The sequence below is a fragment of the Gobius niger genome (assembly GCF_951799975.1).
Source record: "Gobius niger genome assembly, chromosome: 16".
Taxonomy (NCBI): domain Eukaryota; kingdom Metazoa; phylum Chordata; class Actinopteri; order Gobiiformes; family Gobiidae; genus Gobius; species Gobius niger.
The window spans coordinates 25,108,571-25,124,841 of NC_136867.1; the positions used below are offsets into that span (position 1 = coordinate 25,108,571).

The 16,271-nt window shown below is 42.4% G+C and overlaps 1 protein-coding gene across 1 annotated transcript; it reads left to right on the top strand.

The window, feature by feature from the left end:
* The first annotated feature begins 1,726 nt into the window (after nt 1–1,726).
* LOC306975837 (kinesin-like protein KIF3B) lies at nt 1,727–13,734 on the top strand. Its single transcript, XM_079573611.1, has 9 exons — nt 1,727–2,984; nt 4,690–5,176; nt 6,618–6,719; nt 7,659–7,781; nt 7,970–8,088; nt 9,619–9,738; nt 9,825–9,930; nt 11,886–12,070; nt 13,267–13,734. Exons 1-9 carry the CDS (start codon nt 2,107–2,109, stop codon nt 13,409–13,411), a joined length of 2,265 nt encoding a protein of 754 aa, XP_079429737.1. The 5' UTR covers nt 1,727–2,106; the 3' UTR covers nt 13,412–13,734.
* Nucleotides 13,735–16,271: the final 2,537 nt, after the last annotated feature.

Genomic DNA, 16,271 nt, shown 5'->3' on the forward strand with positions numbered 1-16,271 from the left:
AACATGTGCTTCTGTTTTTTACGTAAGTTTATTAGTGGAAAATTATGCAAGAATTTAAATTTCGCCTTGTTGAAATTCTCAACTTAATTAGACTTGGAATTAGATATTAAAAATCCCTCTGAATAAAACCTAATCAAAAATCAAATCAAAACATTGTCCGAAATTTAGTCCAAGGCTGGACAATTTGGAGTCTGTTGGTGCGACTGCGTGGAGATATTGTTGCACGAATGTGATAAAAATGCACTATGAGAAAATGCCCTTGAAATGACAAATTCTCAAACATTGACTCAGTGCAATCATCAAGTTCTTTTTTCTTTTCTCAGGTGAACGTTTATAAGAGACCAATTTGGCCCAAAACTTTAAAACAGGAAATAAGTTTTGCCTAAGTGTAGTGTCTCCCCTCAAAAGTCATCTTTTCCTGAAAACCTCAAAGTCACCAGTCCACCGTTTTTCCATACTATGTTCTTACCTGAGCTTAGACGAGTTGATACGTACCTGTCTGGTTTTGTGCCTGTGGAAGAGCATGGTTCGCTTTCAACTTCACCCCTGTTTGGAGCTATAGGAATACATGGGGAGAGGTCAAATGCTAACAACATCTTTGGTCGTTTTTGCGTGACTGAGCGCACGCACAAAGACCAGACAGGTACACATCAACTCGTCTAAGCTCAGGTAAGAACATATCTTAGTATGGAAAAACTGGGGCCTGATCCTTTAAAATGTGACTCAGGCCATTATGTAAAGAGTCTAGCAATAGAACAATTTACAATAAAGAAAAAACAAAACTAGCTTTATCAAGACAATGTTTCTTGAGTTGTGGGTATGTGCATTATTAGGCTGCTCAGTTTAATGTATGTACTTTCTTGTCATAGATTGGCCAAGTTGACCGGCTCAATGAACTGAAAAGATTGAAGTTATTCTTTGGATGTCGTGTTGCTATTTTGGCCTATATTTATCAAGTAATTATAGGCCTACTGCTATAGCATAACGTTTGTTTCCTATTCTCTTCTGTAAATAATGTATTGAACATTTACCCATAAACAAAGCAGTGTTAATTTCGTCGACTAAAATATTTAGTCTTAATTTTAGTCAAAGTGATATTTTTGACGACTAAAATTGGACTAAAACTAAATTAAAAGTTTCTCATGAGACTAAAACTATGACTAAAATGTCCAGATATTTTAGTCGACTAAAATAAGACTAAATAAAAATGAAAGGGAGAGACTAAAATCATCCAAACTTCTATTGACCTTCTGAAAGAGCCTCATATCATCTAAATTCTCTGCCAAATTATCAGCTCTGAGCTTTGTTCATGTGGGAGCAACTCCATGAAGTCGAGGACCTTGATTAAATATGATTATAATCAATATTATCAATGCAAAGTCAACTAAATTAGTCTTAAATTTAGTCGACTAAATTGACATGCAATTTTCGTCGACTAAAACTAGACTAAAATTGAAACTTTTTTTTGACTAAATCTCGACTAAAATTAATTTACATTTTAGTCAAAAGACTAAGACTAAAACTAAATTAAAATATGTTGTCAAAATTAACACTGAAACAAAGCTTATACAGACTCATCGTGCACCACAACTGTGCAGTCAAAAAAGATTACGTTATTGCAGGCGTATGAGCTCATGCATGCCGTAATCCTCATCCTTATAGGCCACTTAAAAAAAAAAAAATGACACAGTCTTGATGTCAATAATAACAGAAGTGGAGCCGTGGGAAGCGCAGCTCGCCCCCCATTCGCCGCTGCCGGGTCACATGCGTCGCCTCCATTGTTCGCAGCCAGGGCGTGTTCGGCTCGGTCTACATCCAAGGGAGGGAGTCGGCGTGGGCTGTGTTTCCCCCCCCTCCCCTCTCTCCTCAGCATCTTCTGGCATCTTCTGGCATCTTCCTCCCAGGATGCTCAACTTAGAAGAGGAGAATTGGCTTTGAAATGCGTCGGATGTGCGGACACGACGCGCGCTTTTATGGCTGAACTGGCCGTGCGTCATCGCTGCTGCACCTGAGCGGAGGAATTACGCACGGTTTTTCCCCTGACAGCGCCCCGGTTGTTGACGCTCGCTATGATGGGGACGCACTGTATACTTTGAGGTCGCAGTCATGTCTAGAGGTAGGAATAGCGAGGCTGTGCGCGTGGTGGTGCGGTGCCGCCCTTTTAGCAAGAAAGAGGAGCTGGCCCACGGCGAGAACATCCTGAGCGTGGATGATAAACTGGGGCAGATCGCGATTAGGAACCCGAAGGCGCCGCCCGACGAGCCGCTGAAGGTTTTCACCTTTGACGCCGCGTACGGGTGGACCTCCAGCCAACGGGACGTGTACGACGACGTGGTGCGGCCGCTGGTGGAGTCGGTGCTCCACGGGTTCAACGGGACGATCTTCGCGTACGGGCAGACGGGCACGGGGAAGACCTACACGATGCACGGCGTGTCCAGCGACCCGGACAAGCGGGGAGTGATCCCCAACTCGTTCCAGCACATTTTTACGCAGATCTCCAGGACGCAGAATCAGAAATACCTGGTCCGATCGTCCTATTTGGAGATATACCAAGAGGAGATCAGGGACTTGTTGTGCAAGGATAACAACAAGAAGCTGGAGTTGAAGGAAAGTCCTGATTTCGGCGTCTACGTCAGAGATCTGTCCACGGTTGTGACCAAAGACGCGGAAGAAATCGAGCACGTCATGAGGATAGGGAACCAGTCCAGGTCCGTGGGGTTCACGAACATGAACGAGAGGAGCTCGAGGTCCCACGCCATTTTTGTCATCACGGTGGAGTGCAGCGAGCTGGGGCCAGACGGCGAGGACCACATCCGAGTGGGCAAGCTGAACATGGTGGACCTGGCCGGCAGCGAGCGCCAGAGCAAGACGGGGGCGAAGGGGAAGCGCTTGAAGGAGGCGGCGAAGATCAACCTGTCCCTGTCCGCCCTGGGCAACGTGATCTCCGCGCTGGTCGACCGCAAAAGCACGCACGTACCATACAGGTAGGTACGAGGGGATTAGGGCTGCCCAATATATCGCAAAAAAAAAAAAAAAAAAACGTATCGCGATATTAGGTGATGCAATATCCGTATCGTAAGACGCCACAATACATCGCAACATCACTCAAGTCTTCATCTGACTGTGATCGATACTTTTTTTGCACTTAATTTATACTATTCTATAATTTGTATCTGTAAAAGTTCTAGTTAAAGTTTCAGGTCAACATTTCTTAAAGGTGCATTATGCAACTTTTTATATGAGAAAAAAAAGTTGTGCGTATTAACCTTGTAGTGACACAGCGGCTGTACGAATGGTCAGTTTGACGTCTTTACTTTTGATCATGGTGGCCTCTACAATTCTCCAGGATCAATTGTTTTGTAGGTTTTCTGGTGAGAGGGTCCGTCAGCAGTGAAAACATTCCAAACAATTGATCCTGGAGCGTCCAAGAGACCACTGTGATGGAAAGTAAAGGTCCCACGCTGACCACGCATACAGCCGCAGGGTCACTACAAGGTCAAATACGCACAAATATCAACTTTTTCTTTTTTTCCACATAGAAAGTTGCATAATGCACCTTTAATTTTGAGAATTTTAGTCTTGTTTTGGTCCTGATGTAGTGTTATATAAGTCTTCTTTTGGCACAATTGCTGAAAAAGTAGTTACTTACAATTTGTGTTTAACTAGAATCGACATACAGTAAAGAGTGTGTTCTAGTTGTCTGATGCTCAAAGTTTTGTGAACTTTTAAACTCCCCAACATTTTTTCCCGCCATGCACGTGTGGAAGAGATAAGCATCAGCACCATTCAGCTGATCAGCTCCACTTGTTTGTTTGTTTTCCCCCACTTTCCTCCACCAAACTCCAATGTTTAAATGGGCTAAAGGAGCTAAGATGTAAAATTATGTTTTAACACTTACAATCAAAAGACATATGTTAACATCTTAACCCCCACTTGAACAGAGCACATTTTGTTCAGTTTGGCTTTACCCAAATCTAAAAACTTCTTGAAAAAAGCGTCAAAATTGCAACAAAAAACAGGATGAAAACGCAAAACAAAAGTGGCACAAAAGAGACACAAAAACATACTGGAAAAGCAATAACATCACAATATACAAAGAGCAAAAACATGACTAAAGAGTGATGAAAAAGCAACAAAAAACCCCACAAAAGAGCAACAAAAAACAAAAAATGTGATGAAACCTGACGAAAAAGCCACAAAAACTCTGAAAAATGCGATAAACAACTGACGAAAACACGGGGGAAAAAACATTAAAAAAAAAAAAGCATCAAAAAAAGCCATAAAAAAGAGATGAAAACAGCAGAAATGCTTCAAAATGGGACATAAAAGCAGCGACAATGCAACAAAAAAGTTACTATCAGTTTTGCTTCCAAATTAAGCTTTGCACTGGCCAAGCTCTCCAGTCAAGAAGTTATAGACTTGGGTATGAAGCTGAACTGATGAAAACGTGCTTGGTTAAAATGGGGGTTAAGAAGAAATCTTGAATATTGAAAAAGTTCGGGTCATTTCTGTTTTTAGGTGACACTGATCTCAATGGGTGGGATGTGATAGATCCGAGAAAACGCTGTAACTTTCTTCATACTGAACATATACACGTTTTATTGCCGTTTAAAGGGGGTTGCAACCTCTTTACACTGCAGCTATTTATTTGCCTTTTTATTGAGTTTGAAAATGTTGTTCCTATTACAGGGACTCGAAGCTCACGAGGCTGCTCCAGGACTCGCTGGGGGGCAACGCGAAGACCGTCATGATCGCGACCGTGGGGCCGTCTCACCGGAACCACGACGAGACCCTGGCGACCATGAGGTACGCGAGCCGCGCCAAGAACATCAAGAACAAGCCGAGGATCAACGAGGATCCGAAAGACGCGCTGCTGAGGGAGTTCCAGGCGGAGATCGCGCGGCTGAAGGCCCAGTTGGAGGAGCGGGGGATGCTGGCCAAAGAGCGCAGGCTGAGGCGCTACAGCAAGCGGCTGAGCAGGTGCCTCTCCGGGATGGACGAGGAGGTGTGGAAGGCGTTTGCGGAGGAGACGGAGGACAGGAGCGGCGCCAAAGAGGGGAAAGCGGCGGTGAGCGGCGGGTGCGAGAAGATCAAACACGTGAGCGAGAACAGGAAGAGTGTGGAGGACATGCAGTGGGACCAGGACGCGCTGGAGAAGATCATAGAGAAGTATAAGGTACATGCCCCTGCAATGATATATATACAATAGGTCAGACCCATTTACTGGTCCTTCAAACAGAAATATAGGCCCTTTAGGCGTCTTTCACTAAGTCTATAGCCTATATTAACTTTTCAGTCTTTCCTAAGGTTCCTGATTTCTGGTAACCCATCAAATTTTCTCAAACCGTAACTGTTATATCCAAAATATTGCAGTTTCTGATGTTAACACAATTATATTTAAGATACTGCTAAAGATTGTTCCCCGCTTTCTTTAGTTTGGCCATTGATGTGATGTTTATAGTTTCACTTCCTTATTGGACACCGACAGAAAGTGACATAGATAGAGGCAAACAATTTTAAACTGTTGCCAGGCCGACCATGTTATGTCAATGGGAAATGAGTGAAACTGCTGTGGAACTGTACCTCTATCTATCTTCATTAAAATTGCTGCTTCACTGGAATAAAATGATAATTATGCAACTGCAACTTCCAACTAATGTTATCCATCTCTCTGCATAGCTTCAAATCATAACAGTGACTTCCTGTTTCGATCCAGCACGCCAAAATAAAAGCACCATCTTATTCATTAATTCAGCTTTCTTTCTGCCTAACTATTAACAGACAAAACACTTAAAATGTGTGTATTTAGTTATATTCTTATAATGTAACTGCTAATGAACTAATCAATGAGACGAGCTGTGTGCTTTTATTTTGGCGTGCTGAATCGAAACAGGAAGTCACTTCTTGGGCAGCGTTGTTGTGATTTGAAGTTATGCACAGAGTCAATTAAGTCAAAAAGCATATGCACTTGTCATATGTCATATGCACTTTAAAGGCACTATACCAGATTTTTTTTTCTTGTAGTAACACTTTGCCTCTTATTATAAAGCATTTAGAACTATTTTATGAACTTGCAGACTAGTTTTCTAGCATTTCTGTGACAATGACCTTGAAAAGTGTCCCTGCAAGGAATGCGTTTGGACCACAACAAACATTTTAATCCCTCTTTCATTGTTTGTAATCAGAAAATCTGGTATAGGGCCTTAAAATTCTGGCAAAACCTGACATCAGATTTTCCAAAAATGTAAGACTGCAACTGTTTCTCAGCTCAGCTATTTTATAGACATGTGTGGGTTGGATCAGTGGGAGATTTGGCTTAAACTTACATTCTGAAATCTAGTCAGGGCACTTATTTGCACTTATTTGCTTAAATTATTTTTACTTTTTCATTGCTCTCTCCTGTCTATAGCTTTACCTGTATATTTCTCTGGCTAATTATGACCAAAATAATCAACCAACAAAGCAAACTGCAGATGTTTTTCACTTTAACTGTGCTCGCTCTAGCATTTTTTTTTACTCCAGACAACCATCTGACTGTGATAAATGAGACCGTGGAGGGACAAAGGAAATTACCATAAATTATTTACATGTCGGCTGTGTCTGTGTCTGTGGTAAAGGCCATGGAGAGTAAGCTGCTGATCGGAGGAAAGACCATCATCGACCACACCAACGAACAGCAGCGCATCCTGGAGCAGAGGAGGCAGCAGATCGCAGAGCAGGTGGGAAATGTTTCAAATGGTTCAAAGACAATAAAATAAATCACAATAGGGACAGTGCGAGGGGCTCTACAGAAGCAAAACAGTCTGGCCAGTCTTTCATGTGGAAGAAAGAAACATGGAGAAGTAACTATTTCAGAACAAATGAAAGACTCAAGGGGCAAAACAATTGATTAAAAACAGCCTGAAAATCTTTTTAATTCTGTTCTAAATGAAATGGGCATTAAGCTCATTTACATATGAGCTGTTGTGTGATTTATAACTGGGGAAAAAAGGGTCATCAGGCGGTTCAGTAATGAGGACCAGCAGCTATATTAAAATGAAATATCATAAATGACAAAAGCCAAGGGAAAAGGAGTGGCACTAGTTTTGGATTTCAGCGAATCCTGCACCTCCGTTAAAGTGATAGTCTATAAATTTAAATGTTTTACAAATTTAGTAGATTGTAAATAATTGACTGCCTGGGCTTTGAAATTTGACTTAACATAAGCAATGTTAAATAACAATATCTTTTCTAAAGCCCCTCCCTTTGCTGATTTCTACAACTAAACAGAATCCCCGGGATACAACTTTGACCAATGAGAAGCGCTTTCCTGTGAACTGGCCTGTCAGATCCAATCAGGAGGGAGGGGGAGGAGCTTAACCGCATACTTTTGAAAGTTCTATTCCTGCTCTCCTCATTTTGCAAACTAGAACAGGCTTTCTGGTTAAAGGGAGGACAAATTTGATTGTTTACTTTCAAATTTCACTTATCTCTCCTCACTTTGCAAACTTACAGACTATCACTTTAATGTGCTTTGCCTGATTTTGAGGATGCCAGAAGTAGTTTATACCACCACCGCTCAGATTGGATGGAGCAGTAAATGGAATGTTGACTGAAGTGCTTAAACAAGAGCTTTTAAAAAACACACTTTAAGTTTTGTGGTGTGTGTACGTGTGCAGATCCGAAGGGAGCGCGTGATCCAGCAGCAGATGATGCTTCAGGACGAGGAGACTCTGGAGATGAAGGAGACCTTCTCCACGATGCAGCAGGAGGTGGAGATGAAGACCCGGAAACTGCGGAGGGTCAGTCACCGCTGCTCTGTTTGAGACGGTCTGATAATGAGAGGAAACATCTTTGACGTAATAGGCCTAATCCATTGAGTAGTTCTGCTGTGAAAGTGCTTTGTAAAGTTGTGTCTGTGAAATGTTTTATAGCCGCCCTCGTGTGGTGAATGACCCTTTGGTTTATGTATTTTGTGTTCTCCCCGTAGCTGTTCTCGCGCGTGCTGGCGGTGAAGGCTGAGATCAGCGACGTCATCGATGAACACGTGACAAACCGCCAAGAACTGGAGCAGACGCAGCTCGAGCTTACACGGGAACTCAAATACAAGTATGCTACAGAGTCTATAAATAAATAATGACTTATCTGAAGTAAATGCTTACAACAGCACTTTTTAAAAGAACTTTGCATTAGTTAATTATTTATACCTTCAGCACGGGTAAGCTGCTTCCCTACAGAATTTACTGGATTACAGTTGGGGCTGCGAGGCTTGTAACAGGACCACACCAGGACTAAACTAATAATACTAATACTAATACTAATACTAATACTAATACTAATACTAATACTAATACTAATACTACTAATAATAATGCATCAGTTTTTTTATAGTGCTTTTCTGGACACTCAAAGACACTTTACATTGCATTATTCATTCACTCCAAATTTGGTGGTGGTAAGCTACTATTGTAGCCACAGCTGCCTTGGGGTAGACTGACAGAAGCGAGGCTGCGAGGCTGCAAGGCTGCCGGTCTGCGCCATCGGCCCCTCCGACCTCCACCAACTCACACACTACATTCGCCAGGCTTCCTGATGTTCCCAAACGGTCTCCCATAAGTCCTACCAGGCCCTTCCTGCTGAGCTTCCAAGGTCTGACGGGATTTGAAAGAGCAGAGGCGATGTGGCCACGAACTAACCTAGGGTTCTCCGGAAATGAAATGGGACTAAACCATGACTCAAGCTATCATGAATAATACGGCTGTGAAAATCTGCTTTAGTTGCGATACAATATGTATCACGATCCTTATGGACCGATACGATACGTCTTGTGAAACAGTGATGTGTCCAAACGTTGTAAACAAAATGCCACTTGACATTTTTTGAAGTGCCACACCCGCTGATGAACAAAGATCCAGGTTAAAGGAAAGGAAAGGCCATCTGTTTTTTTTCATACTGAGATATGTTCTTACCTGAGCTTAGATGAGTTGATACGTACCTGTCTGGTCTTTGTGCCCGTGGAAGAGTGTGGCAGCTTCCAACTTCACCCCCGTTTGGAGCTGTAGGAATATGTTGGTAGAAGCCAAATGCTAACAACATCTTTGGTTGTTTTGCGTGACTGACCAAGCTCTGCCACGGGCACAACGACCAGACAGGTACGTATCAACCCGTCTAAGCTCAGGTAAGAACATATGTCAGTATGGAAAAACGGTGGCCTGTTCCTTTAAGGGGAAATGTGTCTTCTGTATTTGACCCATCCATCAATGCCACTGGGGCAACCTAACATGAGCAAGGGGCATTGCCAGGGAGTCACAGATCTCCAGATCATGAGTTATAGGTTCATATATCCACACAAGGAATCAAAACTGGGAACCCTCAGTTAACAAGTGGCCGATACCACCTTGATGGGAGACCGTGAGGGAAAAACAGGTAGCTCCATTGGCGCAATATCCTCAAAGGATTTTGACAATTAAACCTGCAGAAAGATACAGACACTCAAATAGACTAAAGACAGATGAAGTGTCTATGACTCAAGTGTAATATTCAATGCTTGTAGCAGGGATGAACTGAAATATGAAGAACTGTAATTACATTTTCAGAAGGCAGTATCGCTGTTTAACCTTGTGTCACTTCAATTGACAGATATCTCCTCATCGAGAACTTCATCCCTCCGGAAGAGAAGAACAAGATCATGCACCGGCTGCAGTTTGACTGTGAGGAGGATCAGTGGAGACTCCGGCCAGTGCTGCCATCATCAGACAGGTGCTTAGATAACTATCATGGATCATCACCTCACACTGAATCGTTTGTGCATATTATATATTTTCTGAACTTCCCTCTCGTTGCAGCGCTCCGGCTCGTGTGAAGCGCAGGCCTCTCAGCGCGGTCGGGTACAAGCGTCCCATCAGTCAGTTCGCCGTGACTTCTGCGACCGGCGCGCCCTCCAGATACCAGGTCAGATCCGCTTCCACCACTACTGTTGGCAAAAGTACTTGAGTTGTCATCTGCACTGGGGGGTCGTTGAACTCCCGCTGCTGCTGTTATCGGTATGAGAGTTTTATTATTGGGGACAGTTTGTGCTGAGTTCACACTTCCTCGTCATTCGCTTCAGAGGAATGTGTCGTCGCGGCAACCGTTCATGAATCACTGTAACTGCAAAAGGACGGCGGGACATGATCAGGGAACGAGAACTGTCAAACCGGCCATTCCTATTTCACTGAGGCTGATGTTATGACTTCCACTGTGCCATACGCTCACTGTAGCGTGTCACTGACTTCTGCAGTCAAAGCCCGATATCACAACAACAGTCGCCTCACAGGGTTCTCAACAAACAGTGAAAACGGGAGAGCAAATGTCCAAATGTCAAACACGCGATAAGGAAGAAATCAGATGTCAACTGTCCCGGGGGCTATACTACGAGGCTGGTTGAACTCATCCTAAATTAGTTCCTCGAACCCGGGGTGACAAGCCCAGACATGGAGCCTCAAGATAAGTGGCACCACAATTTATGAGATTTATGCGATTTATGAGCGCGTTTATGGGAAACAGAAGGTGTCAGCGCCAAGTGGCCAAATCCTGGAAGAGACACACAGTTCATCTGAATATCAAAATCTATCACTAGACACATGACATGAATATATTATACAGCGCCATAAACCAAGCGGCACATAAGGAGAACGTTCACTCGTAGTATGTGAACAAGAAATAAGCCTTTTTCATGTCGATGTCTAGAGTCTGTGTCAGCCACATGTTCAGCAAAAGGTACAACAAAAGTTACTTTATCGAGTTAAAGTTACTTTATCAAATCCATCCACGCTGTTAAATAAAGGACAAAGAGGAGGATTCTCTTCTCTGATTGGTCAAAGAACCGTCTTCTTATCTAAACTGAGAACAAAACATGGCCAAGAGCGGGTTATGGGCTAAGGGCATGTTTCCATGGCGGTCTCGCCCGCATTGTATTACGGCAAAACCAGGGTTACTTCTAAATCTCTAATCCAGTTTTGTATTATACTTCTCCGGGCCACCCCTGTGCTTTAGACTAGGGGTTCCCGATCATTGTTGTCTTGTGTAATCCTTAAGTTTTTTAATGTATACCTTCTTCCTTGAGGTTGCTGCTAATTGTTCAGAAATGTGTCCACTAAATTGGGATTTAAAAGTATTAAGTGTTGAGTGTTGCGCTCAAACTAAGGCTAAAATACTGTCAAATTCAATCACAAAATTAAGTTTCACCTTTTTAAATCAAACAAATGACTCCTTACTAACTGGACTCCACCGAGCCCAATTGGGAAACACTGCTATGAACTCTCCTTATCGACATGGAAAACAATTAACAGAAAGTGCATCATCCATCCATTTTCTTCCACTTGTCCATTGTTGGGTCGTGGGGGAGCTGTTGGAGCTGCTCAAAGCACATGGCACCAGCCCCTCATGGCTCCTCCTGCAGGTGGTGGGTCCACAGAAGGACGGCCTCATAGTTCTAACCGGGCCTGTTGGTCTCTCATAAGGGGCTTCTGAACCGCTCTTTGTCTGACCCGTCACCTAGGATCTGTTTGTCATGGGAGACCCTACCAGGGGCACGATGCCCCTGACAACAGAGCTCCAGGATCATTCGGGCGCTCAAACCCCTCCACCACGTTAAGGTGGCGGTTCCAGGAGGGAAGAAAGTGTATCAAGAGTTCCATATTTTTATTATTGGTTATTTATATAATTTATTTCCAACATGTCTTTCCTAAAATGCCACGCTGCCTTTCGAGTTAATAAATGCTCATTATTTTGTTCTCTATCAGTGAAACAATGCTCTCCCTGTACTAGTGGCCTCTGTACTACATCCCTCTGTCAGTAATAACAAAGACTTGTCCTTCATTTACCCGTTGCCTCTTGTTGTATCTCGTCTGCTTATGTGGTTCCAGGCTGAGAACATCATGCTGTTGGATCTGGACATGGGCGCCCCGACAATGTTCACGCTGACCCTGAACGGAGCACACCTGGAGCGGGCCTTCTCTCCACGGCTGCTCCCCGACCTGCTCGCCAACGTCCCCCTGCGCCCCAGGACCTCCTCCCTCACATCCACGCGGGTCAAGAAGTCTCAGTCCTGGTGAGAAGAGAATGAAAAATAATAAAGGAGGAGAATAAAGGAGGAGACATTTTCATTTTAGAGCTTTTTACTATGTTACAATGTTGTTCCCTCATTAAGAACATCTTAAAGGGTCAGAGGTGATTTACAGCTCAGGTTGTGACTGAAACCAGGTGATTTTAAGGGAAAGGTTAAAGGAACAGACCACCGTTTTTCCATACTGAGATATGTTCTTACCTGAGTTCAGACGAGTTGATGCGTACCTGTCTGGTCTTTGTGCGTGCTCGTGAAAGAGCTTGTTCGCTTCTAACTTCATCCCGTTTGGAGCTATAGGAATATACTGGGGGAGGCCAAATGCTAACAACATCTTTAGGTCTTTTTGCGTGACTGAGGGCACACAGTTCTTCCATACTGTGATATGTTCTTACCTGAGCTTAGACGAGTTGATACGTACCTGTCTGGTCTTTGTGCCCGTGGAAGAGCTTGGTCGCTTCTAACTTCACCCCCGTTTGAAGCTATAGGAATATGCTAGGAGAGGCCAAATGCTAACAACATCTTTGGTCTTTGTGCGTGACTGAGCGCACGCACAAAGGCCAGACAGGTACCTATCAACTCGTCTAAGCTCAGGTAAGAACATATCTCAGTATGTCAAAACGGTGGCCTGTTCCTTTAAGTGCTTCATTTGTCATTATACAATAGTACAGCGATATTGTGTAGATCAGATCAAAGGTTAGGCCAACCTGACCGGCATGTTTTTAGTGGTGGGAGAAACCGGAGTACCCAGAGGAAACCCACTCAGGTACGAGGAGAACATGCGTAGCCCACACGTCCGGCCCAGGGATTGAACCCGGGACCTTCTAGATGTGGAGCTCGAGCACCAGCGCTACCGTGCCACCTGGGAGACAGTCCAACGTAGCATTGTCCCACAAACTTTATAAAACATCGGGGTGCTAAAAGCTGCAGCCTGTTTGCTGACCAGCACAAGAAAATGCGAGCACATTACTACCATTCTCTTTACGCTGGCTCCCAAAGTGCCAGCCAGTCTGTGCCAAGTCCAGGCTTGTGTCCGAGAAAAAACCCAGTGTGGACTCTCTATGTGCACTCAGCTCAGTCTATGGAGTTCAAAACTAAATTGAAAACACAACTTTGCTTTATAAATAAAATTAACGTTGACATTTAAAAATATTCTAATGGACTAACTTTTTCCTATGCTTCAGGTATCAGGCGCCAGGCGGAGCTTCGGTCTCTTCATCTTCATCGATAACAAATCTGGCCTCGGCTTCTCCAAACTGCTCTCCAGTCAGACAGAGACCGTCCTCTGCTGCCTACATTTCCCATGAGCCATCTCTTCAGCCTGAGTGATTGTAATTGTAAATAATGGACTGCGCAGCTTTGGATATAAAGGAAATGGTCAGAAATATACGGCTTTAATTTAGATCCAGCATGTATTTATACTTTCACCAGAATGCATGATTTAAAGGGGACACATTGAGCTTTTTTCTGACTTTAACTTTCAGGACAACTTCTATTTTAGATTTACAATGAACATACTGTAAATGTGTTCAGTTTTACCATGAATAAATATGAACATGATTGGAAAGGATTAGTACAATGTGTCCAGTACAAATACACAGAAAACGTTTATCTTTTCACTGTGTAGAGAGAGATGTTCAGAAAGAGACATCACCAAATGTTTTTTACTGAAATGAAAGAAACAAACGCAGCAGAATCCGTCCCCTTTAAAAGCTCTGTATTCTTCCGTGACTTCAGTATTTGTTTCAGGCTTTTTATTTGGTTTTGTAAATAATTTTGTGCAGCATCTGCCATAGTTAGACATCTGTCTGGTGCAGCACACGACACAAGCGGAGTTTATATCACCTCTAGACAAAAGCTGTTTTATCATAGATTAGACGAAGGTAGCATTGAACAAAACACTTTATGCACAGTTTGAAAAGCAAATGCACTTTTAATTTTTGATGTGATTTAAATATAGATTATTATAGTTTTGGAGATTGTCAGTAAATGATTAGAATAGTGAATATGTTTCAGTGTTGGCTACCACAAGAAGTTGTCCTGTCGTCTAGTTAGTTCTTTTCATCCAACTTTTTTGAATTGTATGTATACATGCCTGTGACCTTTGTTGTTATGGTGGCCATTTTGAATTCCAAAGTAGAATTATGCAGTGCTACAACATGAAACAATATCGCTACTCCAAAAAGGAAAGACAACTGACAGTGGCATTTTTATGAACTCGTAATCATTGCTCACGAAGAAAACAGTAAAAACACCTAAGTGGTTAGCATGCTACCAGTTAGCATTTTTCTTCAACTGCTCAGCTCTGACTTCTCCAAGAGAAAGCCCTGAACCACAGGATCCAACATGTGACAGAGGTCAGAGCTGTTACTGTAGTATTTCCTCAGTGTTCATAGATGTGGCCACACATGTGTTCATTGTGTTGAAGCCATTGACAGTTGATTGACAGTTGCTAAGCGGTAGCATGCTAACTTCTTGAGCAGCTTAAACAGTGACTCAGACTGAGACTCTGTAAAAATCAGTGAAAGGTTTTCTGTTGCCTCCTTGATGTGTTAATTTAGTCTTCAGAGTGGAGCAGATCTTCAGTAAATCCTGCTGTAGCTCGACAGACAGAGCTGCTACTTCTGTGCCACATTTGCTGATTATATCACATAAACGTGTGATTTTACTGTTATCTTCTTGAGCAATGATTACGAGTACATTAAAATGCCAGAGTCAGTCAGTTGTCTTTCATTTTCATCCTGAGTAAAGATATTGTTACATGTTGTAGTACTGCATAATGCTACTTCGGTATTCAAAATGGCCGCCGGAACTATGAATGATGTCATTGGAAACGCATGTATTCTTTAAACACTTTTAATCTGTTTAAAAAGGGAGTCTTTAGAACAACACTAATTGCTTTGCACAACTGAACCGTGACTCTTGATTGTCATTTACTCGTTTTTTGCACACTCGATTCTTCTTTGAATTCTAGCTCCAGTCCCTTTTTTGATTTGATTTGTCAGTATGGCCTTAAAACACAAGTTAATCCCACAAAAGGATCAGGTTGTGAAGTTAAAGGAAAAGCTTTCAAGGTTGAGCCAGGACCAAGACGCAGCAAAATGTGCCAAGAAATCACCAACTCAAACTTTTTTGATGTTACGTGCAAATTACGAGCTTCTTATTTGTACAGTAATAGGCTAGTACCAAACCTCTGTTCTAAAACTGTACCTGTCTATAGCACAGCCAAAGCATTGTATCGCAAGTTTTGACATTCAGGTTTTGAGTAAATTGTAATTTAATGCAAGCCTTAGTTGCATTTGTATCTGCTCTTTATGAATTTCTGATAGTTCTGTGCCTTACCGCATCGTACTAGCATCATAATAGGATGGAAATAGCCTGGTATTAAGGTATTAAGAGTAATCATGGCATTTTCATGGACACAGGACACACACTTATTAAATAATATAATTAATGATAACCCTGTAAGCTTGTAAAGTATCAGGAAACATGTTAATTATCCCTTTGTTGCCATTGTATTTCCATCCTACATGTTAATACCCTGCTGTAAAGTACAATGCGATCGAATTTCCTTGCACAATTCAGACTTTAAAATGTATCTAGCTCGTTGTGAAGTCACTGGCTTCTCGTCGTTTGGCTGAATGAATGTCGTTTGCAAATGTAGTTCAAAGCCAAAATGTGAAATTTTCGCAGTGCTGTTTCGATTAACTGCCTTATTTTCATAAATGTGGAAATGTGCACACATTCAAATAAACTTAAAGTAGACACTGTGTTGGGATTTTGTGCTTGAAACTTTCCACCAATGGAAATTTGTTTTTAAAATGGAAAGTAAGATCAAACATTTGTTGACTTTAAAGAGACTAGAGGCAAGTTTGTCATTTTTATACTCACTACTGCCACCTCAGGACTTAAGTGTAACTGCAGCTTCTATATTAACATTGCATGACATCACTTTGGACCCCAATTAACACCTTTTTGAGTGACAGGATTTTAGAGGCAGTTGTGGTGAAAAGGTCTGGGCTCATACTATAGGGCATTGCTGGAACATGTAGGGGGAGGAAAATACATAGTTTTAACATTTTTAAACTCTGTATAGTCCCTTTAAAGTATAGTTGTCTATTTATGTTTATCATACAATGCTTTAGCAATGTTGACCTCACATGATTCCAAGTTTTGGACTCATTATAGG